The sequence below is a fragment of the Lepisosteus platostomus genome, chromosome 16 (genome assembly GCF_059453375.1).
Source record: "Lepisosteus platostomus isolate fLepPlt1 chromosome 16, fLepPlt1.hap1, whole genome shotgun sequence".
NCBI classification, from domain to species: domain Eukaryota; kingdom Metazoa; phylum Chordata; class Actinopteri; order Semionotiformes; family Lepisosteidae; genus Lepisosteus; species Lepisosteus platostomus.
In genome coordinates, this window is record NC_142626.1 from 2,344,985 (window position 1) to 2,368,624 (window position 23,640).

Genomic DNA, 23,640 nt, shown 5'->3' on the forward strand with positions numbered 1-23,640 from the left:
CTGCTGCAGACACACTGACCCCTCCAGGACCAGGACTGTCCACCCCTGCTGCAGACACACTGACCCCTCCTGGACCAGGACTGTCCACCCCTGCTGCAGACACACTGACCCCTCCAGGACCAGGCCTGTCCACCCCTGCTGCAGTCATAGCACCCCCCTTCTGAAAAACCCACACGAACCAAGGGGGAAAACATGCAAACTCCACTCCTCCAGTAGCCCAGGTCCAGAATTGAGCAGGGGGCCCGAGCCCTGCTCACCGCTGCAGTGCTGCTGCCGGGGAAGGGAGGGGGGAGTTTCCAGGCTTGTGATGGAGCTAAGGGGTACAGAGAGGAGGGCCGCGTCCTGATCCCCCTCCCCCAGAGGACTCACGCAACAACCAGGGTCACCTCTGGCTGACGCGCCCCGGATATCGATCGTCCTGTTACACAGCAGCAGCACAGCACAGCACGTCCCCCCTACACACTCATGCGCCATCAACCAGTCAACAGCAGGCACTCTCACCCCTGGGGCCACCCACACACCCCCTGCCAACAGAGGGGGCAAGTATCCCCACCCACCTCAGAAGGAGAGACCCAGTGTCTCGGCAACAGGCCGACTAGCACTGCAGGCCCCCAGGGCATGCTGGGCGAGAGCGTGACACAAGAGCTTCGCTGCTGCCCTTTTTTTTTAAACGATCCCTCGCTCAACCCAGGAAAGTCCTTGTTTTGCTTTTTTCCAAGACGAATCAACACTTCGCAGAGGTGGGGGTCCGACGGACCAGCGGGGTGAAGTTTCAGATCTCCGCTCACTCTTGGGCGGGTGGGGGCGGTCAAGCGGTGCGTTCTTCTGCCAACTGCTTGACATGACCTGGGGGGGGCTCCCCCCAACTGCTCTGCAAACGGGGTCGCCTGGGCGCGTAGATCCCTCCCCCCCCTGCTCTTTGTGTAAGGAAAGGCAGGCGGCACAGGGGTGTCCAGGCAGAGGCAGAGGGCGTCTGGGCGGGCGGCTCACCCGCTGGGTGACAGGCCGCCGAGAGGCGAGGAAGAACGAGGACAAACGGGGAAACAGAGCAAACAGAAGCACTTTACTGTTTAACAAAGGTTCTGAAACGCTATGACACTACAGCGCACGCTGACGGCTCTGACGGCCAACGGGCATCTGGCCTCTCTCACGCACAGCGGTGCAGAACGCCGAGCTGACCGGTAGTCTCTCTCGCCGATTTGTCTTCTTGAAACAATAAACCAACGAAACACCTAAAGGGTTTAAAAGTGGGGAAAAAACCGTACAACCCAGGCCAGCCGGCCTGGCTCCACCCAACGGGTACAGAGGAAAGAAAAAACAAACAAAAAACGAAACGCCAAAACTAGGCGCCCGAGAAGAACAACTCGAAAGGTACTCGCGTTTCTGGAAGCTGACGTCACGGAGAGCAGATCAGACCTGCTGGCGGCCCTGCAAGACCTGGAGCGGATCAGACTGCTGTACCGTGGGGAGTCTGGTGACTCTATAAAACCTGGAGCGGATCAGACTGCTGTACCATGAGGAGTCTGGCGACTCTCTAAAACCTGGAGCGGATCAGACTGCTGTACAATTGGGAGTCTGGCTATGTTCTAACACCTGGAGCGGATCAGACTGCTGTACAATGGGGAGCCTGGTGACTCTCTAAAACCTGGAGCGGATCAGATGGCTGTACAATAGGGAGTCTGGCTATGTTAGAAATCCTGGAGCGGATCAGACTGCTGTACAATTGGGAGTCTGGCTATGTTATAAAACCTGGAGCGGATCAGACTGCTGTACCATGGGGAGCCTGGTAACTCTCTAAAACCTGGAGCGGATCAGATGGCTGTACAATAGGGAGTCTGGCTATGTTAGAAATCCTGGAGCGGATCAGACTGCTGTACAATTGGGAGTCTGGCTATGTTATAAAACCTGGAGCGGATCAGACTGCTGTACCATGGGGAGCCTGGTAACTCTCTAAAACCTGGAGCGGACCACACTGGTGTGGAATGTGGGGGGGGGTCTGACTACACTACGCTACAAAACCTGGAGTGGATCAGACCGCTGTGGAACAGGGAGTCCGCCTACACTACAAAACCTGGAGTGGATCAGACCGCTGTGGAACAGGGAGTCCGCCTACACTACAAAACCTGGAGTGGATCAGACCACTGTGGAACAGGGAGTCTGCCTACACTACAAAACCTGGGGTGGATCAGACCGTTGCGGAATGGGGAGCTGATCCACTTCCCTCCGGGGGGAGGGGCAGCCCCAGGATCTCCAGAACATCAGGACACGTGATCCAGCGTCCGTGAAGAAGTGTTCGCTCTGCGCCCGTGTCCTTCCTCCCCCCCCCCGCCCCCTCCGGTCCAGAGAACTTCCGGATCCTCGACGGCTTCCTCGGCCCTCTCGCAGGGTCCAGATCTCTGGAGCCCGGGAACCGCCGCGGCCGTCACTCGAAGACCAGATCGAATTTCTCCGCCTCCTCGAACTCGGCGTTCAGCTGGGCGGCCAGGTGGTCAAGTTCTGACATCTGTCAGCCGAGAGAGAGGGGGGGAGAGAGCCACACGCTGAAGAAAGTGGACAAGGGCGGCGGGGGGTCCCTCTCTACCTACTGAAGGCACCCCTTTACACTAAGGGTAGCGGGAGAATGGAACGATCTCCCCACTTGTCCCGAGTCGATGCCCCGGCGTCTTCCAAGACATCCCTCTCTCACCTGCTTCCTCCCTTCTAAAATTAGACCCCCCCTGTGCTTACCTTGATCTGCGGCACCTTCTTCTTCCTCTTCCTCTCCTTGACCAGGGCCACGCCGGGGATGTGCGGGTCGGGCTGGCCGGGCTCCGGCGCCGAGGTGGCGTCCAGCAGGGTCGCGGACCCCGCCGACACCCAGGTGGTCTCGGCGGGCGGCCTCTCGGGGGTCAGCAGCCTCCGGAAGCCGAAGAGCGAGCAGCGGCGGGGCGCGGGCGAGGAGGAGGAGGAGGAGGAGGAGGGGGGGGGGGACGCAGCGCCGCTGTCGCTCAGCCGGCTGTAGGACCGCCGCACTTTCTGAGACCAGAGCAGGTCGCCGGGGTCGGGGTCGGGCTGGGCGGGGGGCTCGTTCTGCGGGGAGGGGGGGGCGGCTGGGCGGGGAGGGAGGATGGGGGACAGGGGTGAGCCGCGGACCCTCGTCTTCGCCCCCGATGCCCGCTTGGCGTGACTCTGTGCCGGGGAGGAAGAGGAAGACGGGGGGGCGGCCGGGTTGGGAGGGAGGATGGGGGAGAGGGGAGTGGCGGGCCGAGGAGGAGGAGGAGGAGGAGGCGGGGGGGACTGCGCTGAGCTGCGGACCCTCGCCTTCGCCCCCGACGCCCGCTTGGCGTGGCCCCGTGCCGGGGAGGAAGAGGCGGGCAGGACCGGCGAGAGCAGGCGGACCTTGGCCGAGGGAGGGGCGGGCTGCGCGGGCTGGCAGAGCTCCGAACCCGAGGCCCGCTTGGTGTTCTCCTTGTTGGAAGGCGAGACCTGGGCAGAAAGGACCAGCATAAGAAAATAGACACTGACAGGGCGACAGATCTCTACGTCACCTCTCCACTCAATGTCTAACCTCTTTATCCAGGACAGGGAGACGGGGGGGCTGGAGCCTATCCCAGTAAACACCAGGCACAAGGTGGGGGTACACCCTGGACAGGACGCCAGTCCATCACAGGACACTCACTCACACACACACACCCTGGACGGGACCCCAGTCCATCACAGGACACACACACACACCCTGGACGGGACCCCAGTCCATCACAGGACACACACACACACCCTGGACGGGACCCCAGTCCATCACAGGACACACACACACACCCTGGACGGGACCCCAGTCCATCACAGGACACACACACACACCCTGGACGGGACCCCAGTCCATCACAGGACACACACACACACCCTGGACGGGACCCCAGTCCATCACAGGACACACACACACACCTGGACGGGACCCCAGTCCATCACAGGACACACACACACACACACACACACACACACCTGGACGGGACCCCAGTCCATCACAGGACACACACACACACACCTGGACGGGACCCCAGTCCATCACAGGACACACACACACACACACCTGGACGGGACCCCAGTCCATCACAGGACACACACACACACACCCTGGACGGGACCCCAGTCCATCACAGGACACACACACACCCTGGACGGGACCCCAGTCCATCACAGGACACACACACACACACCCTGGACGGGACCCCAGTCCATCACAGGACACACACACACACACACCCTGGATGGGACCCCAGTCCATCACAGGACACACACACACACACCCTGGATGGGACCCCAGTCCATCACAGGACACACACACACACACACACACACACACACACACACACACACACACACCCTGGACGGGACCCCAGTCCATCACAGGACACACACACACACACACCCTGGACGGGACCCCAGTCCATCACAGGACACACACACACACCCTGGACGGGACCCCAGTCCATCACAGGACACACACACACACCCTGGACGGGACCCCAGTCCATCACAGGACACACACACACTCACCCTGGACGGGACCCCAGTCCATCACAGGACACACACACACACTCACCCTGGACGGGACACCAGTCCATCACAGGACACACACACACACTCCCACCAGGGCCAGTTTTCCCACAAGCCAATTCACCTCCCAGGCGCTGGACTGTGGGAATCGCAAGGAGAACGTGCAAACTCCACCCAGACAGCACCCCAGAATTCCAGAAGTGAACCCCGGGGCTCCCAGAGCTGCGAGGCAGCCGTGCACCGCCCTGCTGCATTACGCCGTGCAGGCTTCAAAAGGCAAAACTCCCCCCCAGGAGGGGGCGCCCAAGAGCCTCAGCCAGCCAAAGGCACTTCCTGGGAGTGAAGGGAGGGCTCAGCCCCCCCCGGTGGCAGAAGTGGGATAAGTCACATTTCCAGCAACTCCTGCAGCAGTGATGCCAGTCCCAGACTCTCTCCTGGCTCTACAGTATTGCGAAACCTACAGGAAATCTGGGCCCTAAATTCCAGGTTTTATGAGCGCAGGGGGTGGGTGTGGGGTTAAGACACCCCTTTCCCCGCCCTCCTTTAAACACCCCGAAGGGCCGCTGGCCGACCCGGGGGGCTCAAACTTGAAAAGCAGACGGCGACGGGCTTACCCTGGGGCTGCGGCGGACAGCGGGACTGGAGCCGGTCACCTGCAGGGGACACAACACGCAGAGGAGGGTGAGGGACGGCGAAGGAGCTGACCGCGCCGGACACCCCCATCTCCCCGGCAGGACCGAGAGGGCGTCTGCCGAGAGCCTGGGTTCTCACGCGTCCACCCTGCAATCAGAGCTCGACGGCTGTGCCCCCAACCCCCCGGGATTCGAACTCGCAACCCTCCAGCCCAGAGCGCACGTGCGGATGGACGCCGAGAGGCACTGACCTGCGTCTTTCTGGCCACGATCTTCTTAACCACGATGGAGCGCTTCACGCCGGGAGTGGGGGCCTGTTTGGGAGGGGGGGGGCAGAGAGAGAGAGAGAGAGAGAGAGAGAGAGAGAGAGAGAGAGAGAGAGAGAGAGAGAGAGAGAGAGAGAGAGAGAGAGAGAGAGAGAGAGAGAGACATCAGCGTCTCCATTTCACTTCAAAAACACACACAGCCGGGCCCCCCCCACCACGTTCCCCCGCCGGGCGAACAACCGGTCTGGGAGCAGATCGAGCTTCATTCCAAGGGGACAGAGACTTCCTGCGACGCGAGACATGCCAAGCGCTTAGGAAGCACCTTCGAGTTCTGGCAGGGATGGGAGTTAGCAGATGAGAGATAGAGACCCCCCTAACGGAGGAAAGACAAAGCCGGCCATTCTAAGCGGTCAAGGTCTGGGGGATGTCCAAACACAGGTGACCTCCCCCCCCCCATTCCCATGGTAACAGTTTGCGGTTTGCTATATATACTGGACCTATACAATACTTTGATCTCACTGTCCCTCGCATGCAATCGACTCAGCGGTTTGAACTTCATCTGGGGATCCAGAACTTCATCGGCTGTGGGGACACAGGGTGAAGGAAAGAGACGGCGTTTCGGCTGTGGGGCTCCTCCGGGTGAAGACGCGGGGCTCCTTTTCCTCTGCGTGTGCGAACGCGGGTTTGCCTTCACCTCTCGCCTGCCGGCCCGGAGCGGCCCGGCTCCCCTCGCTCTCCGGAGGCTCATCGGAACGGGACGGGCCTGCGGGGACTCCAGAAGCCCGGACAGAAGGCACTACCGAGTCGCTAACGTGGTGGTGGTGGTGCTGAGGGATCCAGTAAGAGGCGGCTCGACAGGGTGGGCTCCCGGATCGCGGACGTGGCCGACGCCTTTATCCGCAGCAGAACAGAAGGTTGCTGCTGGAAGAGGTGATAGTGGGGCCAGCAGGGGGCGCTCACCCTGCGGTCTGTGTGGGTCCTAATGCCCCAGTATAGTGATGGGGACACTATACTGTAAACAGGTGCCGTCCTTCGGATGAGACGTAAAACCGAGGTCCTAACTCTCTGTGGTCATTAAAAACCCCAGGGTGTCTCTCGAGAAGAGTAGGGGTGTCACCCCAGTGTCCTGGCCAAATTCCCCCCCTGGCCTTTACCCATCATGGCCTCCTAATAACCCCCCTCTCTGAACTGGCTCCATCACTCTGCTCTCCTCCCCACTGAGAGCTGGGGTGTGGGGAGCGTTCTGGCGCACTATGGCTGCCGTCGCATCATCCAGGTGGGGCTGCACACTGGTGGTGGTGGAGGGGATCCCCATGACCTGTAAAGCGCTTTGAGTGGAGTGTCCAGAAAAGCGCTATATAAGTGTGAGCAATTATTATTATTCTTATTATTATTATAACAGCTCCCCCAATCGCACGGCTGTGCCCCCCCCCCTCCCCCGCTCCAGCTCAAACAGATCACGCAGCTGGTACAGCCTGGTACCGCCGAGCCACGGTCCTGCAGGTTTTCCTGCCTTGGTCTGGTCTGATCCGGTAGATCCGCAATCCTGCCGGGTCAAGTCCCACAGATCCGCAGCCCTGGAGGTTTTCCTGGCCTGGTCTGATCCGGTAGATCCGCAGTCCTGCTGGGTCAAATCCCACAGATCCGCAGCCCTGCAGGTTTTCCTGCCCTGGTCTGGTCTGATCCGGTAGATCAGCAGTCCTGCCGGGTCAAATCCCACAGATCCGCAGCCCCTGAAAGATCTCCTGCCCTGGTCTGATCCGGTAGATCCGCAGTCCTGCCAGGTTAAATCCCACAGATCCGCAGCCCTGGTCTGATCCCACAGATCCGCAGCCCTGTTCCGATCCCACAGATCCGCAGCCCTGGTCCGATCCCACAGATCCGCAGCCCTGGTCCGATCCCACAGATCCGCAGCCCTGCAGGCTTGCCAGGTGACCCGATCCGAGAGCAGAGACTCGGGAAGCAGGTTAACAGCTCCTAATGAAGCTGCTGATGGAAGCAATGCTGGCCGGCGTCACCCCATCCAGGTGGGGCTGCACACTGCTGGGGGTGGAGGGGACCCCCATGACCTGGACAGAGCTCTGAGTGGAGGGCCCAGGAAAGAGCTATAGGAGCATCAGGAGTTAATTCAATTAATTAAAGCACCGAGAGCCCGACCCGAAGGAGAAACCGAGCACAGGGCAGCAGACCCCCTGACCCATCAGGCTGACAGCACAGCGCCGGTCCGGACCAGGCTGATGAAATTCGGCCCAATCCTCCACAATTTTACTGGTGTGGTGTGTGTGTGCACGCGTGGGAAGAGAAGATCTCACTCACCAGAGTCTCCGAAGAGTTCCTCGGGGGGACAGATCTCCTGCCCGAGCTCCGCCTGGCTGGACTGCTGGAGTCTAAGGAGACAGAGCCACAGAGGCGCAGTGTTAACCCGACAGACAGGGGGCCCCCGGCCACTATGTCCCTACGGATGACAGCTCTGAAATTCAGACGGCGGGCACAAGGCATTATAAGGAAACCACACAACTTTTCTGAGCTTGACATCATTTCATCCTATGTACATAAAACACCCCAGAGCTCCTACACGATTAACAGGGTCTAGGGACTCCTAACAGAATGAATATCTAGCAATCAGTAACATCATCTAAGGATCTGACAGATGACCTGTTGACGCACAGTGCTTGGGGTTCCTACAGTTAACCTTTGATCTTCTGCTTTTCACTGGGCAGACGTGGAAATCCGACCCTGTGGACGTTTTCCTCTCTCACCTGGGTTAAAAACTCCAGCCCGGCCGAACGACTCCTCCTCACCTCCAGATAGTTGTTTTTACAACATAAAATGCCCTTTACAATCTCCATACGTAGCCGAGCAGGCAGCAGTTCAGCCAATCAGCACGCAGCGTCCAGAGCTAACCCCGCCCCTGAAGCGGGTGACCACGCCCACTTGGAACTCTCTGTTGCGCAGGCGTATTGGGTGTTCAGTGTCGTGCACCAAATTCCCTTTTATTGCAATAATAATTAATTATAAGTGAATTTATGTTCCCAATTATTAAGAAATTTTTGAAAATATCGCACCTTCGCTATATCTAATGTCCCGAGCAAGAATATTTCCTCTCGTACTCATCACGTACGCAATACATAAGCGGGATATTTAGTTCTCATCAGTAAATGTATAACCATACAATCAATTACCTAAAACATAAATATCGGCGCTTAAGCACGTTTTACATGTTTTTTTAGAAGTACTAAACTCCCCATTAGCCGCAGAAGCCAGTTAAAGAAACAAGCCCGTTGGGGTTTGTTTTTGCAGATCCAACCACGATAACGATGTTTCTAATCTACCAAAAACGGCAAAGATCAAATAAAAACAAGTAGCTGAACAGAGAAAAAAAATCGGATGCCTTTCCCGTACCTTTATTGTGTTTTGCATCATTCAGTAGTCTCGCCGACACGGGCCGCTTGAGTTTGTCTGTCATTTTCGCCTACATAAAATCACAGCCGAGGAAAGATCAGCCCCTCTCCGGCCCCGGTGCATTCAAAACCAAGCTACTAGGGTCGCAAAACGGTCACTTCAATACGATACTGTACGTTAGGGGGGGGGGAAAATAAACTGGCAAACAAATAGGCACTTTCTGCTCAGCAGCTCCGCAAGGCGCCGACCGGAAACACGGGAAGGCTGTTCAAATCGCCCGCCCTTCGCGCCCGCGGAAGTGCATTGTGGGATGCGGGGCAAGGCCCACGTGACCTCGGCTGTCAGCCATGTTGGTGAGGGCAAACCTGTGTGACCTCGGCTGTCATCCATGCGGGTGAGGGAAAACATCACCTCCTGGACTCCCCCCAGGGAGAGCGTGGCAAGCGCAGGGTTTTTACAGAAACTAAAAAGAAGCAGCGTCATTGACATATTTAAGAATGCTGACGTCGGTATAAGTAGAAGTTTTGTCTTATTTATATGCATGTTGAATATAGAGTGATTCCCCCCCCCCACAGAGGGAGATGGGGAATTAGGGTTTCTACGTTACATGCTCAGATTGAGAGGTTTGCACGGAAAAGTAATAGAATCGGTTTTTCGTCAGATTTTGTTAACAAAGCGAGGGAAACGGGGACTCTTCTTTTATTTTCCCACCCTAGATTATTTTCTGTAGGTGTGTAAAGGTGATTTAAGTATTGTGTTCACCACCTTTCATCAGAAAGCCACTTATTTATGCGAAGGGTTACGGCAGCAACTTGGGCGCTAAGGAAGCATAGAGCGTGATACCACCTCCCGTGGGGAACCCCCCCCCGCGCCGAGGGAGAGAACATGTAGTCTCCACAGCGACAGATGTCGGAGACCGGATTCGAACCCAAGGCCACTGGGTTGCGAGGTAGCTATGCCACGCCGTCCGAATTTTGTACTTTATAAAACCAAGAACCAACCGCTGCGTTGCTACAAGTCTGATCTTTGGATGTGAATTTTCGGCTGTTCATCGCTTCATGAATATACCGTCTTTGCATCGTGTTTTACTTTTACTTTTACATTGTACACTATTTTAGGTTTTCCCGATAAGCTGTAATGTAGTGTTTCGTGTACCCCGATGTTATTTTATAATTCTAATACAGTATTGATATTTTAACATCGTTTCCCGGCCAGAGAACAACTGAAAACCTTGCCCTTTGTATGACTATCTTTGAGTCTTTGTATGACTTTGAAATTTCTTGGAAAACAGAAATATTTTGAGAAAAAAAAACGATCTGAGCGCCTTAAACCACCACTGTCACCTGTTTTCCGGGTTGTCAACGTCATCGAGAGGCGACCCTCCCGGAAGAGACGTGGCACAGCGAGTCGATAGATTTCTCACGGGCGAAAGAAAACGAAACAACGCAGAAAATCACAACAGCGCCCGAGTCTGCGGTTGTCACTGTTGCTGTAAGGACGTAAGTAACCGGCCGAGGTGGTAAGGTTATTTTGAATTGACATGCTTGCATGTTTAGTTTGTTGTCAATGGACGTGCGCGGCTCCACGGAGCAAATCCCGACTTCCAACGTTCAGAACGTGTTGTCAGCTACATGTCGCAATCTGCCGGAGTTTCTGCCTTTGCACTGTTAGGGGAAGGTGGATCTGACGTTGACAGGTAGGTCGAGGCTCTGATCGGCTCATCTCTCCTGGCTAGAGCGGTGTCCCGTGTCTCCCTCACGGCCTGAGCCGTCCAACTGGTCGGGCAAGTCCGGCTCTGGAGGGGTCAAGGCGCCGCGGTAGTTTAGACATGTCGAGGCGGGCTAGCCTGATCCGGAGCCTGTTACTGGTTTCTGTCGGCGGATGCGTCAACCCAGTCAAGGGGACGGCCGTGTTGTCCGGGTGTTCATTGGAAGATGCCTGTAAAAACTCGCCAACTCGCGGTTCGAACCCGCAGCATCGCTTTTACAAGCAAGAAGCAGCCCAAGAGCACCTCGTTATTTTATAAACAAGCTGTTCATTGGACACTTTTCCAGCGAGTGCGTTGGGGGGGGAAAGTCTGCCTTATGAGCGAGTATATACACCAGTCCTGATCCTGGAAGCTCAGACGCCTGCTGGTCGTCATTCCGCCAGAACTTCATGACTCCGTTGAAGCCTTGATTGAATGAATAAGCTTCCCGACTGGAACATTGGCATGTGTTTTTTTCCCCGGTTTGAGATTTGACTGGAATGAGGAAAGCCGATAGTTAAATGGGTTGACGTCTGAGAACAGGCACATGGTTGAAACGGGTCCTGTTGTTGAGTCAGTGAGTAATTCAGTGGTGTGACTGGGGAGGCTCAGCTGGAACGCGGAGCCCCTGGTGTACAGTGTATTTTCTGTTCCCGGTTCGCTTTGTGCTCGGGGGGGAATCATGTCTTTTTCCTGCTTTGTCGTTGCTGGGGCCGTGGCCTGCAGCGCCCAGGGTCTCCTGCGCCATGGGTCTGTGTAAGTGTCCCAAGAGGAAAGTCACCAACCTGTTCTGCTTCGAGCACCGGGTGAACGTTTGTGAGCACTGCCTGGTGTCCAACCACGCCAAGGTAAGACCACGGAATCGGGGTTTACAGCATTATCGGCCAGGCTCCCGGTGCGCGACAGTCCGATCCGCTCCAGGTTTTACTTTGTAGTCAATCGTGGTCCTGTTGCGCAGAAGTCTGACCCACTTCAGACTTGACACTGGCTTTAGGCTGTAGTCAGTCGGGCTCCCATTTTGAAGCAGTCTGATCCGCCCCAGGTTTTACAGTGTTGTCAAGCCCACCCCCCACTGCACAGCAGTCTGATCCGCTCCGGGTTTTACAGTGTTGTCAAGCCCACCCCCCACTGCATAGCAGTCTGATCCGCCCCAGGTTTTACAGTGTTGTCAAGCCCACCCCCCACTGCACAGCAGTCTGATCCGCTCCGGGTTTTACAGTGTTGTCAAGCCCACCCCCACTGCACAGCAGTGTGATCCGCTCCAGGTTTTACAGCGTTGTCAAGCCCACCCCCACTGCACAGCAGTCTGATCCGCTCCGGGTTTTACAGTGTTGTCAAGCCCACCCCCACTGCACAGCAGTCTGATCCACTCCGGTTTTACAGTGTTGTCAAGCCCACCCCCCACTGCACAGCAGTCTGATCCACTCCGGGTTTTACAGTGTTGTCAAGCCCACCCCCACTGCACAGCAGTCTGATCCACTCCAGGTTTTACAGTGTTGTCGAGCCCACCCCCCACTGCACAGCAGTCTGATCCACTCCGGGTTTTACGGTGTTGTCAAGCCCACCCCCACTGCACAGCAGTCTGATCCGCTCCGGGTTTTACAGTGTTGTCAAGCCCACCCCCACTGCACAGCAGTCCAGCCGGTCAGCTGCTCTCTCTGTCTGTCCTGCAGTGTGTAGAGCACTCCAGCCGGCCGGCTGCTCTCTCTGTCTGTCTGTCCTGCAGAGTGTAGAGCAGTCCAGCCTGTCAGCTGCTCTCTGTCTGTCTGTCCTGCAGTGTGTAGAGCAGTCCAGCCTGTCAGCTGCTCTCTCTGTCTGTCTGTCCTGCAGAGTGTAGAGCAGTCCAGCCGGTCAGCTGCTCTCTCTGTCTGTCTGTCCTGCAGTGTGTAGAGCAGTCCAGCCTGTCAGCTGCTCTCTCTGTCTGTCTGTCCTGCAGTGTGTAGAGCAGTCCAGCCTGTCAGCTGCTCTCTCTGTCTGTCTGTCCTGCAGTGTGTAGAGCAGTCCAGCCTGTCAGCCGGTCAGCTGCTCTCTCTGTCTGTCTGTCCTGCAGTGTGTACAGCAGTCCAGCCAGTCAGCTGCTCTCTCTCTCTCTCTGTCTGTCTGTCCTGCAGTGTGTAGTGCAGTCGTACTTGCAGTGGCTCCAGGACAGCGACTACAACCCCCAGTGCCAGCTCTGCAGTGCCCCCCTGGCCGCTCAGGACACTGTCCGGCTGGTCTGCTATGGTGAGCATCGCAAGACAGGCCTGTGCAGTCGGAGGGCGTGTTCCCCGCGTGCAGGCCTGCGTCGCGTCTCTCCTGCCTCCACTGCAGCTCCATGGCTGTCTTGTATACGTCCTAAATCAAGGGGTTCTTCATGCCTGTCGGGAGCCCGCCCCCCCCCCCCCACAGCCGGGTTTCTGAGCTGAGAGCCTGTCCTGTGTCTGATTTCAGTTGCTTGTAGCTAATTAACAACTCTGAGACTTCCCTTGAGCCGTTAGGGGTTTGAGTAACTTCCCATCTCCGGGCTTCCGGGAAAGCTCAGTAGTTCAGTTCAGTAGCTGAGGAAGACCAGCAGGTGAAGGGGTCCCACGTTCTGGAGGGGGTCCCCAAGGCTCGATGCATGCCGGTGTGCACAGTGTGTGTCACCTAACAGGGGTAAATGGAGTTTATACCCAGCAGCTACAGACTACCTGACTGGGGTGCCAAACAGTCAGGGCTGTGCAGTGTCCTGTGTGTGTCTGCATGGTCAGTCAGGTGTGTGCAGTATCCCGTGTGTGTGTGTGTCTGCCTGTCTGCATGGTCAGACAGGTGTGTGCAAAGTCCTGTGTGTGTGTGTGTGTGTGTGTGTGTGTGTGTGTGTATGTGTGTGTGTCTGCATGGTCAGACAGGTGTGTGCAAAGTCCTGTGTGTGTCGTGTGTGTGTCTGCATGGTCAGACAGGTGTGTGCAAAGTCCTGTGTGTGTCGTTTGTGTGTCTGCATGGTCAGTCAGATGTGTGTGTGAGTGAGTGAGTGACTGCGTGGTCAGTCAGGCGTGTGCAGTGTCGTGTGTGTGTTTGCATGGTCAGTCAGGCGTGTGCAGTGTCCTGTGCCTCGGGGACCCCTGACGATTGGGGTGCCCTCTCCCCCCCCCTACCCTTTGTGTTGCAGACGTGTTCCACTGGACCTGCCTGAATGAGCTGGCGGCCCGGCTGCCCCCCAACACCGCTCCCGCGGGGTACCAGTGCCCGGCGTGCCAGGCCCCCGTCTTCCCCCCCGCCAACCTGGCCAGCCCCGTGGCCGACGTGCTGCGCCAGAAGCTGTCCACCGTCAACTGGGCCCGGGCGGGCCTGGGCCTGCCTCTGGTGAGGGCCCGACCCAAACCTGGGTGCTGAGAACAGGGTGTTCGCCTGTCACAGCGGTAACCCCAGGGGCCCAGCTGCATTGAATTAACAACACAACACAACTACCGTCGTTCAAAACGCCAGTCCATCACAGGACGCACACAAACACCCCTGCGCCGCCCTGCTCCTCCAGTTTAAGGGCGATTACTACAGTTGGGGTTCCCCTCCAGCCCTGACGTGGCCTCGCCAGTGACCGCTGACATCCGGCTGCCTCAGTGAGGCGCTGCAAAGCTCGCGAGGGGCCTGTCCGCAGTCCCAGCCCCAGGCCGAGGGGACTCGCAGTTGGCGGGTCTGGATTGGGAGGCATTAAAACAATATAAAGCTAATTTACAAGTCAGGACCACGACTCTCATGGTCAAGGGGGGCGGGGCTACTGCCGGGATGTGGGCGGGGCTGCTGCTATGCCGTGAACATGTGGGTGTGGCTAGTGGCCGAACATGGACGTAAGAGGCGGGGCTACAATTGGTATATGTGGGTGTGGCTATGGTCGGGGGGGGGGGGGGGGGGGGGGGTAAAGGGGCGTGGTTATTGTTAATGTATATCTATGGATGGGGGTAGTGCCACAGTGGGAGGCGGGGTTACTGCAAGGATGTGGACATGAGGGGCGGGGCTACTGTCACAAGACGAGAGGGGGGGGGGGGTTTGGCTCGGAGAGACTGACTGCCGCTGTGAGGTCACGATCCTGTTCCTTCCTCCCGCTTCGCCCAGATCGAGGAAGCGGCGGACGTGCCGGAGAACCCGCCGCATGACGTCACCGACTACACGGACTGGTCCACGTTCGACTGTGAGTGTGAGTCTCCGCGCGGGTAGCTTCCACGACGGAGGAGGGGGTGGGGGGGGGCGGTATCCTGGCAGCCGCCGGCGTCCCGGCTGGGTCTTCGGTCTGGCTCCTCTCGCCTGCAGCTGGGCTCTTTGTGTTGTCGCACGCAGCCTCGGGAGTGGCGGCCGGCGAGGTCCGTTCTTCCCAGGCGACGGCGGGGCTGGCTTACGGCGCGCACCCCGGCACCCCCTCCAAGCCCGACCACAGGGGCCCCCTCGACAACGGCGGAACGGGCGAGGGCCACTCCGTCATCAACATGAGCTCCGTCGCCACCGGCGACTCCATCACGCTCCACACAGGTCTGCCCTCGAGCTCCACAGGGGGGTGGGGGGGGTGCTACACTTGGCACGTGGGTGTGGCTATTGTCAAGGGTGAGGTTGAGGGGGCGGGGTCTTCGTTGGGTGTGGGCGGGGTCTACTACCAGGGCGTGGTCGTGGGGGGCGGGGCTACTTTCAGGGCATTGGCATAAGGGGCGGGGCTACTGTCACAGAATGAGTGAGAGGTTGGGGCTAAACTCAATGTATGTATGAGAGGGGTGGGGTTATCACAACATGGGTACGAGGGGGCGGGGCTACTGCCACAATGGGTTTTGAGGGGGCGGGGTTACGGTCCAAATGGGGTTTGAGGAGGCGGGGCTCCTGTCACAATGGGTTTGAGGGGGCGGGGTTACTGTCCAAATGGGGGTATGAGGAGGCGGGGCTCCTGTCACATGGGAAGCCTATAACCCTTGTTACCACAGCACACAGGGCTTGCAGTCAGGCTGCTTCACAGGGCTCTTTCCTCACCCTCTTCCCCGCCTTCCCCCGTCCCAGCAGCGTCGTCCCCGCGGAAGGTATACGACACGCGAGAGGGCAGCAGGTCCACCGTCGCGCAGATCGACTTCGACGACGACAAATACCGCCGCCGGCCGGCTCTGAGCTGGTTCGCACAGATACTCAAGTACGTTTGTCCCGCAGGGGTTTTGGGGGGGCCCTTGTGCTGTAGTCTGATCCATCCCAGGGTTCACGCTGTTGTCGGTAAGACTCCCATTTCACTGTAGTCTGATCCACTCCAGACTTTGCCACCTGCAGGATTTTATTGAGTGAGATATTATTTAACCCTGGACTGCCTCATGAATATTTGAGTATTATTATCATAATTTAAATGCCAAGGCTCACTTCTTGCTGCTTTTTTAAGTTTCTCGAGCGTGCTTTGTTTGGAATCCTTACAGCGTGTTAACCCGCAGGGTGAGCACACAGGAATCTTCGACCTCTGACCTCTGACCCCGCGCGCTCTTTTCGCCGGCAGGAACCGTTCGGGCACGAAGAGGACAGCCCTGACCCTGAAACAGCGGGTCCTGCTGGTGCTGCTGCTCGGCGTGCTGGGTTTCGTCACCCTCGTCGTCGTCATGTCCAAACTGGGCCGGGCCTCGGCCGACAGCGACCCCAACCTCGACCCCCACCTCAACCCGCACATCCGCGTGGGGCAGAACTAGCCCCCCCCCGCCCTCCCGAGTGGAGGGGGGGGGGGGGTGGTGGGGTGAATTTGTACCAGATACCACCCAGGGGGACCGAGATGACTGACTGGGGCATTTCTGTGTCGTGAGGAAAATACATCCTCCTGAAAGCTATCGTGTGGGGCTTTTTTGTGGGGACCTCGACACTCTTGCCTTCCTGGGGCAAGATTAACTACCCCTTCTGAGCAACCTCCCCCCACACTGTCCCACACTGGGTGGGGGGGGTGGGGCAATATTTCTGTATCTAATTATCTTTAATTAAGGGATTTGCCGTGCTCTCTCCTCTGCTGTGTTCAAGGTGTTTCTGCTTGTATGGTCGTTTCTTTTTTGGTGGGGAGAGATGGTGAACCACAGCTGGTCACACACACACCTTTGTCCTCGGTCCCAGGACAAACCCGGCGTGTTTGTCCTAGCCAGCTGTCGGCCCCTGCCCGCGCGTGGCAGTTTCAGTTGAGCTCTGTCCCCCCAATTTTCTAGGGCTGAACGAGTTACCGAGATGCTCCTCCAGCAATAAGCTTACTTCCCGAAATAAGCTTAGTTATTGAAATGTAAAACTACCCAGCGGAAGGGCAAATAAATGCCCCCGTTGCTACACTGCAGCCTCAGTTCTGCGCCAGTTTCGTGGGGCACCCAGGGTGTAGAGTTGCCCCAGTAGCCCTTTCTTTCCCCCTCTGGGGTAAAAGTTCCTGAGCAGCCTGAACTCCGGAGGGCTGGATTCCAGTTTTCCAAAGTGGGAGGCGGAGCAGGGGGATCCCCAGTCCTGGTCCTGGTCCCCAATCCGGGCTCCCCAGCTGGTTATCCAGCTGGGCTCGGAAGGAAGCCGATCAGCTCGTTAGTGGTTAAATAAGTGCAGGTTAACAGCTTCTCCCAGCTCTTCAGGGGCTGCTGCTTCTAAAGACCCCTGTTTTAGAGAAGCCGAACATCCTGGGGAAAAAGTCAGAAATTCGGGGGGACCAGGGTCTTGGCGGGATATGGGCACCGGCACAGTGTGTTTTCCATAAAACCCTAATCCAGGCAGCCACCCCCGAACCGGCTGTCTTTTATTGAGATAAGGAAGGTCAGTTATCAGATAAGCAAGTCGTTCAGTTAGAGATGGAGGGTGTTCTGATTGTTGTCTCAGATTTATTTAGTTGCCTCCACAGGTTGCCTGTGTAAAGATCACAAGAGGGTCCAGGTATTTAGAAATTAGGATGAAGTGGTGGCGACCCATAACTAGTCCATAACTAGTGCATAACTAGTACTAGTAGAGTTTTTTGGGTGTATGCTGTGATGTACCTTCCCTGTAATATGGACCAGGCCGTTACTGTGTCTTCACTGGACACCAGTTTGGTTGGACACCCCTGACCTATGATACCTGCTGGACTGAGGCTCTCTGGAGAGGTGTGGGACACCCATGACCTCTAATACGTGCTGGACAGGTGTAGGACACCCCTGAGCTATGATACCTGCTGGACTGAGGCTCTCTGGACAGGTGTGGGACACCCATGACCTCTAATACGTGCTGGACAGGTGTAGGACACCCCTGACCTATGATACGTGCTGGACTGAGGCTCTCTGGACAGGGGTAGGACACCCCTGACCTTTAAGACCTGCTGGACTGGGACTCTTCAGGACAGGGGTAGGACACCCCTGACCTCTAATACGTGCTGGACAGGTGTAGGACACCCCTGACCTATGATACGTGCTTGACTGAGGCTCTCTGGACAGGGGTAGGACACCCCTGACCTTTAAGAGCTGCTGGACTGGGACTCTCCAGGACAGGGGTAGGACACCCTTGACCTTTAACACTATAATACCTGCTGGGCAGAGGTAGGGCACCCCAACTTTTAAAACAAGTAGATGTGTTAAGCTGTAGGTGCACATTGAAGAAGGGGGGGGGAGGAGAGAGAAGGGCTGAGGTCAGGGGTCGTGTCATTTCAGAGTGATCTTCAATCGCTACCGTTCGGAAGTGGCTGTGCTGAACATTTCCCATGGCCCCAAGCCAGAATTGCTCGGGAAAGCGAGCGAGCGTCTCCGAACATGAATAACACGGGACTGTTCGGGAAGAGGCAGGAAAAAATTCCTTTTCAAAAACCAATCTTAATTGTATTTATGACAATTATATTATTTAAGCACCAGACTAATCTTTTTTTTGGGTTTGTTTTCTCTCTTTATTTCTTAATCTTGTACTTGTTAACACTGAAAGCAGCACAGTAATTATTTTATTGTGATTAAACTGTTTGGAGATTTTGGGCTTCTGTTTTTGATCCATCCAGCCATTTTCTAACGTCTATATCCAATTCAGGGTGACGGGGTCGTTGGGCACGAAGCAGGGGTTTATATACACCGTTCCTGTTCCTTTTTTTCCCCTAGTGAATATTTAATTTTGCTGGTAAAGAAAACTGAAAATGTAGTGTTTATCAACACTCTGGTGGGACAGTGGGTGTTGTGCCCAGGCCGTGAAATCTCATTGAAATGCCCCATTCTGGCCACAAGAGGGAGCTTGTGCTGCAGGAGGTTCTGGCAGAAGTAAATCAGTCCTGGTCCAGGAGGGGGCGCTCTGTCTGGAAAGTTTCTAGGTCCCCCCTCTGGAGCAGCAGGGCCCGCAGAGCCAGGAGAAGCCGTTCAGTTGGGCCCGACGAGGGTTATAACGAGCTGATATGGGTCATTACCTGCTGAGCTGAGTCGGAAACACCTGCAGTTGCACACTCGCCCTCTGGGTGGGGGAGGGGGAGGGAACAGCACTTCCCAGTATCGCCAGTAGGTGGCACTGTGGGACAAAACGAAAACTCTGCCTCCTTGAACTAAACCACAGCGCGGGAGCCAGTGGGCTCAAGCCCGTTGTGAGAGATGCCTGTTCCTCTGCGGACCCCCCAGGAGTGTGTCTGTACTCTGCCCTAGATCCAGGCTCTCTGTGATGTTGTCGATCAGCTTGATGTAATTTGCCCCCGTATGGGGGGGTGTTGACACTTGGGCCACAGGCGGCACTGCGCCAGCTCGGTACTGGACAGCACGGGGGCTCACTGCGCTGAATTCCAACGGGGTGCGTAGACGCTGGATGGGGTTGGTTTTGGGGTTCACGCCCAGGCAGGGGCCAGACGCCCGGGCTGGGCCGAACCGGGCCTGAGACGCGCCCCCCCCCCCCCCCCGCAGCGAGGAGACGGTAGTGTTCAGCTGCTGGGTTGGACGTGGGCCTGGCTCAAGCTCAGCGTGGTCCGGTCCGGTCCGGTCCAGCGAGATGAGCTTTGCCCGCTAGTTGATGAACCGCTCCTCCCGGTACTGGATCGCCGAAAACTCAAACCAGAACCGGCTCAGAAACAGGAGGAAATTCAGGCCTGGGATGCAACACAACAACAACAACAACAACAAAAAACTGTTGAATTTTTCCAGCCTGTTACTTTAGTTTCAAGTCAGTTTGTTTGTATGTATATTTGGAATTAAAAGGTTAAATCATGCTGCTGTTTGTGTCAGTGAGTACAGTTTCTGCAAGACCCTTGCATCTGTCAAAGCCTGGAGTGGATCAGACTGCTGTGGAATAGGAGTCTGACAGCACTGTAAAACCAGGAGTGGATCTGACCGCTGTGCAATAGGAGTCTGACAGCACTGTAAAACCAGGAGTGGATCAGACCTCTGTGCGATAGGAGTCTGACAGCACTGTCACACCTGGACTGGATCAGATAGCTGTGCAATAGGAGTCTGACAGCACTGTAAAACCAGGAGTGGATCTGACCGCTGTGCAATAGGAGTCTGACAGCACTGTAAAACCAGGAGTGGATCAGACCTCTGTGCGATAGGAGTCTGACAGCACTATCACACCTGGACTGGATCAGATAGCTGTGCAATAGGAGTCTGACAGCACTGTAAAACCAGGAGTGGATCAGACCGCTGTGCAATAGGAGTCTGACAGCACTGTAAAACCAGGAGTGGATCAGACCTCTGTGCGATAGGAGTCTGACAGCACTATCACACCTGGACTGGATCAGATAGCTGTGCAATAGGACTCTGACAGCACTGTAAAACCTGGAGTGGATCAGACCGCTGTGCAATAGGAGTCTTACGGTACTGTAAAACCCGGAGTGGATCAGACTGCTGTGGAATAGGAGTCTGACAGCACTGTAAAACCTGGAGTGGATCAGACAGCTGTGCAACAGGACTCTGACGGCGCTGTAAAACCCGGAGTGGATCAGATAGCTGTGCAATAGGAGTCTGACGGAGCTGTAAAACCTGGAGGAAGGGAGGCAGTCCTACTCACCGGCAGAAGTCAGGGAGATCACACTCATTCTGTCCGATCCGGACTCCACAGAGTACACCGCCCCCAGCAGAGCCCAGTAGAAACTCATCACATGGGACACCTGAGAGAGAGAGAGAGAGAGAGAGAGAGGGGTGGGTGGGGAGAGTGCCAGCGATCATCCATACTGGAGGGAATACACCTCCAGCCCGAGTCAGTTCCAGAAACGTTTTGTTGTTGTTGTGAATTCCCGCTTGTTTACCAGCAGCGCCTCGGTGAAGTGATGGCTGGAGCCCTCCTCCGTCTGCCTCCAGGTGTGCAGCAGGCCGTCGCTCAGCAGCAGCCCCAGGTGCAGCGCGAACAGGGCCAGCGACAGCGCCGTGAACAGCGCCTTCCGGGACGCGCGGACCGACAGCAGCCCCGCGCACGCCCCCTGCTGGCGGAACAGGGCAGAGCGGGCTAGGAGTGCAGGCGACACACGTTGCGTCGCTTTTCAGCATGGAATAAACCTTTACTTGTTCCTTTGCAGTACAGGTTAGTGCGATTCCTGAAGAGTGGTGTGTGTGTGTGTAGAGCTGTTCATAACCTGAAAGCCGCTCTGCGATAGGACTCCGGCATCCGGCAGCACTGTAAAACCCGGAGTGGATCAGACAGCTGTGCAACAGGAGTCTGGCGGCGCTGTAAACGCTGTAAAGACTCTGAATTTACAGTGCTGTGCGGCGCTGTAAAGTCAGAGTCTGGCGGCGCTGTAAAACCCGGAGTGGATCGGACAGCTGTGCAACAAGAGTCTGGCGGCGCTGTAAAACCCGGAGTGGATCGGACAGCTGTGCAACAGGAGTCTGGCGGCGCTGTAAAACCCGGAGTGGATCAGATCACTGTGCAACAGGAGTCTGGCGGCGCTGTAAAACCCGGAGTGGCCTAGCTGGACCTGCTGGACCTTCTCCTGTAAAACCCTCTGTCTGGGAGACGTGTGCGGCGTGCGGACACCGCGCCCCCCCCCGCTGGACGGCGGTGGGGGCGCTGTGGGACTGTCCGTACCTGCACAGCCTGGTGTCCGCCGCCGGGGGGCGCTTCGGTGCCGCACATCCACGAATCCGAGGTTCTGCTCCCCCACCTGGCGGACACGCTACACCAAGCTCGGAGGCTGACCTTAAAGAGGCAGCGCGGTGGCCGCTGGGGTTCCGGTCCTGCCGGAAAACCACTTGTTTTCATCGCGACAGGCCGGAAGGTGGAGAAACACGCCCGCAAAATTCGCACCCCTTAGCAGTTTCAGGGTTAAGCTTTTTTTTTTAAAAAAAAAAACAAAATTAAACAACAAACGAAAATACGACACAAACAAGAGTGCGTATTACTGTACATTAAAAAAAAAACATCGTCACGGGGCACCTGTCACACTACAAACACGCATCATGAAAAAAAGTTTCAACGGGGTAAATGTTAAAGATAAAAGTCCGCCCCGCTTACAGGTTTTTTACATTTCGAAATAGTCTGCCCCACACCTCTATTTTAAAATGTTTAAACGTAGGACTCTTCCCAGACCCTTTCAGTCTGTGTATGTGATGAAGTGCCGGTATAGTAATTAAGTTAATTACAAACGGTATTGCTGTGTTATTTCCAGTGACATTGGATTTTAACACGACATCTATTTCTTTGGAAAGAATATCAGTATTAGTCCCTTTTTTAAGTGTGCAAATCGATCCAGAAGGTTTGTCCCATAGGAAATAAATGTCGAATAGTTTCAGGCCTTCTTTCGAAATCGCTGCACGACAGGGGTGTTTGCGATTTATTATTTTAAATGCAACCTCCTTAACCTTATTAGTTCTACAGTATTCATTAGACGTCATCCATTTTACCCCCTAATAAATCCGTTTCCCAAATGAGGAATTCCGATATCCTGTAACTGAAAGGATATTGTCCACTTGCAGTAGGGATCTTGAACATTTATGACAGCCATAACTCAAAATATCCTGGCGTCGTGGTGGGATACAAGATGCAAATTCTTCAATAGTTTCTAATGGAGAACTCATGCAAATTCTTAAGAAAGACAATACTTCGCTAAGGTCGGCAATACTTCACACATACCTGTTTGCGCTACCTGCTCTCTCTGAAGAGCCCTGCGTGGAGACCCTCCGATTATAACTCCCCCGTTTTACCCCATAGTATGAACAAGCGCGCCCCCCCCACCCCCGGCTACTCCCGGAAAAAACGTTGCGCCCCCCCGGAGCGCTATGATGTCACTTGGCTCTATGACGTCACCTTCACAGTCGGCGTCCATTGTGACGTAGCCCCGCTGCGGCGAGGCGAGGCGGGCACGCAGATGACGGCGTGGTTTTTATTTCATGATTGAAGCTTGGTTTTTTTTTTTCATTATACAAAAAAAGAAGATAAGAAGGTTGTCGCAAGTCAACATCAAACGAATGAAACCCATCAACAGTACAGAGGTTGTGTGGTGTCAGGGGTCACATTAAATAATAAGTTTGTACGCTACAAGATTTCTGTAAACCAATTCACCGAGCATGTTTTTTTTTATTAGTGTAACGCGTACGGCCGACATTAGAGGTCGTGGGAGCCGGTTTACCAGCGGTGACTTTCCCTGTGAAGTGAGATTTCGAGGGAGGGTTGAGCTGAGGCGACCGAGACCGCTACATAAGGTACAGGAGGTTGCGGCAACTTCCGCTTCCGGCCACTAGAGGGAGGTCTTGACCACGCCGAGGATGTATCGTCCCCCCAGAAACCACGTTTCCGACGTTCATCGGATTTCGTGAGGCGGGTGAAGATTTGTGGTCACTCCACTTAAAGCTTTTAACAGGGAATGGGGATCCCCTCCACCTCCAGCCCCATAGGGCTGGCAGCCACAGTGCGCCAGAGCGCTCCCCACACACCAGGGGTGGTGGTGGTGTGTGGGAGGAGAGCAGAGTAATGAAGTCAATTGTAATTGTAATAAACAGGACACCGGGGTTACACCCTACTTTTTAACTGGTTTTACACTGGTTTACACTGGTTTTACGTCTCCTGTTTACAGTGTCATTAGGATCCACATGGACCACAGGGTGAGCACCTCTTGCTGGCCCCACTAACACCTCTTCCAGCAGCAGCCTTAGTTTTTCCCAGGAGTCTCCCCTCCAGGTACTGACCAGGCTGAGCTTCAGTGGGTTGCTAGTTGTGAGTTGCAGAG

The 23,640-nt window shown here is 56.0% G+C and overlaps 2 protein-coding genes across 7 annotated transcripts; one reads left to right on the forward strand and one right to left on the reverse strand.

Annotated features, from left to right (window-relative positions):
* Window positions 1–1,042: 1,042 nt before the first annotated feature.
* On the reverse strand, window positions 1,043–22,666 carry cdca5 (cell division cycle associated 5). Of its 4 annotated transcripts, none has more exons than XM_088609453.1 (9): window positions 22,548–22,666; window positions 21,504–21,652; window positions 20,728–20,898; window positions 20,490–20,589; window positions 7,751–7,821; window positions 5,420–5,482; window positions 5,151–5,189; window positions 2,728–3,465; window positions 1,043–2,503 (listed from the first exon to the last, which is right to left on the reverse strand). In XM_088609453.1, the coding sequence occupies exons 2-9, from the start codon at window positions 21,549–21,551 to the stop codon at window positions 2,423–2,425; spliced, it is 1,311 nt and encodes a 436-aa protein (XP_088465579.1). In that variant the 5' UTR covers window positions 21,552–21,652; window positions 22,548–22,666; the 3' UTR covers window positions 1,043–2,422. The 4 variants fall into 4 exon arrangements, with proteins under 4 accessions (XP_088465579.1, XP_088465578.1, XP_088465576.1 ...); XM_088609452.1 differs by having other exon boundaries at window positions 20,728–20,901; XM_088609450.1 differs by lacking the exon at window positions 22,548–22,666 and having other exon boundaries at window positions 20,728–20,901; window positions 21,504–22,532.
* Window positions 9,246–18,487, forward strand: zfpl1 (zinc finger protein-like 1). Of its 3 annotated transcripts, none has more exons than XM_088609456.1 (8): window positions 9,246–10,335; window positions 11,310–11,431; window positions 12,695–12,806; window positions 13,711–13,904; window positions 14,652–14,733; window positions 14,874–15,062; window positions 15,576–15,702; window positions 16,051–18,487. In XM_088609456.1, exons 2-8 carry the CDS (start codon window positions 11,330–11,332, stop codon window positions 16,235–16,237), a joined length of 993 nt encoding a protein of 330 aa, XP_088465582.1. In that variant the 5' UTR covers window positions 9,246–10,335; window positions 11,310–11,329; the 3' UTR covers window positions 16,238–18,487. The 3 variants fall into 3 exon arrangements, with proteins under 3 accessions (XP_088465582.1, XP_088465584.1, XP_088465583.1); XM_088609458.1 differs by having other exon boundaries at window positions 14,652–14,727; XM_088609457.1 differs by having other exon boundaries at window positions 9,248–10,335; window positions 15,579–15,702.
* Window positions 22,667–23,640: the final 974 nt, after the last annotated feature.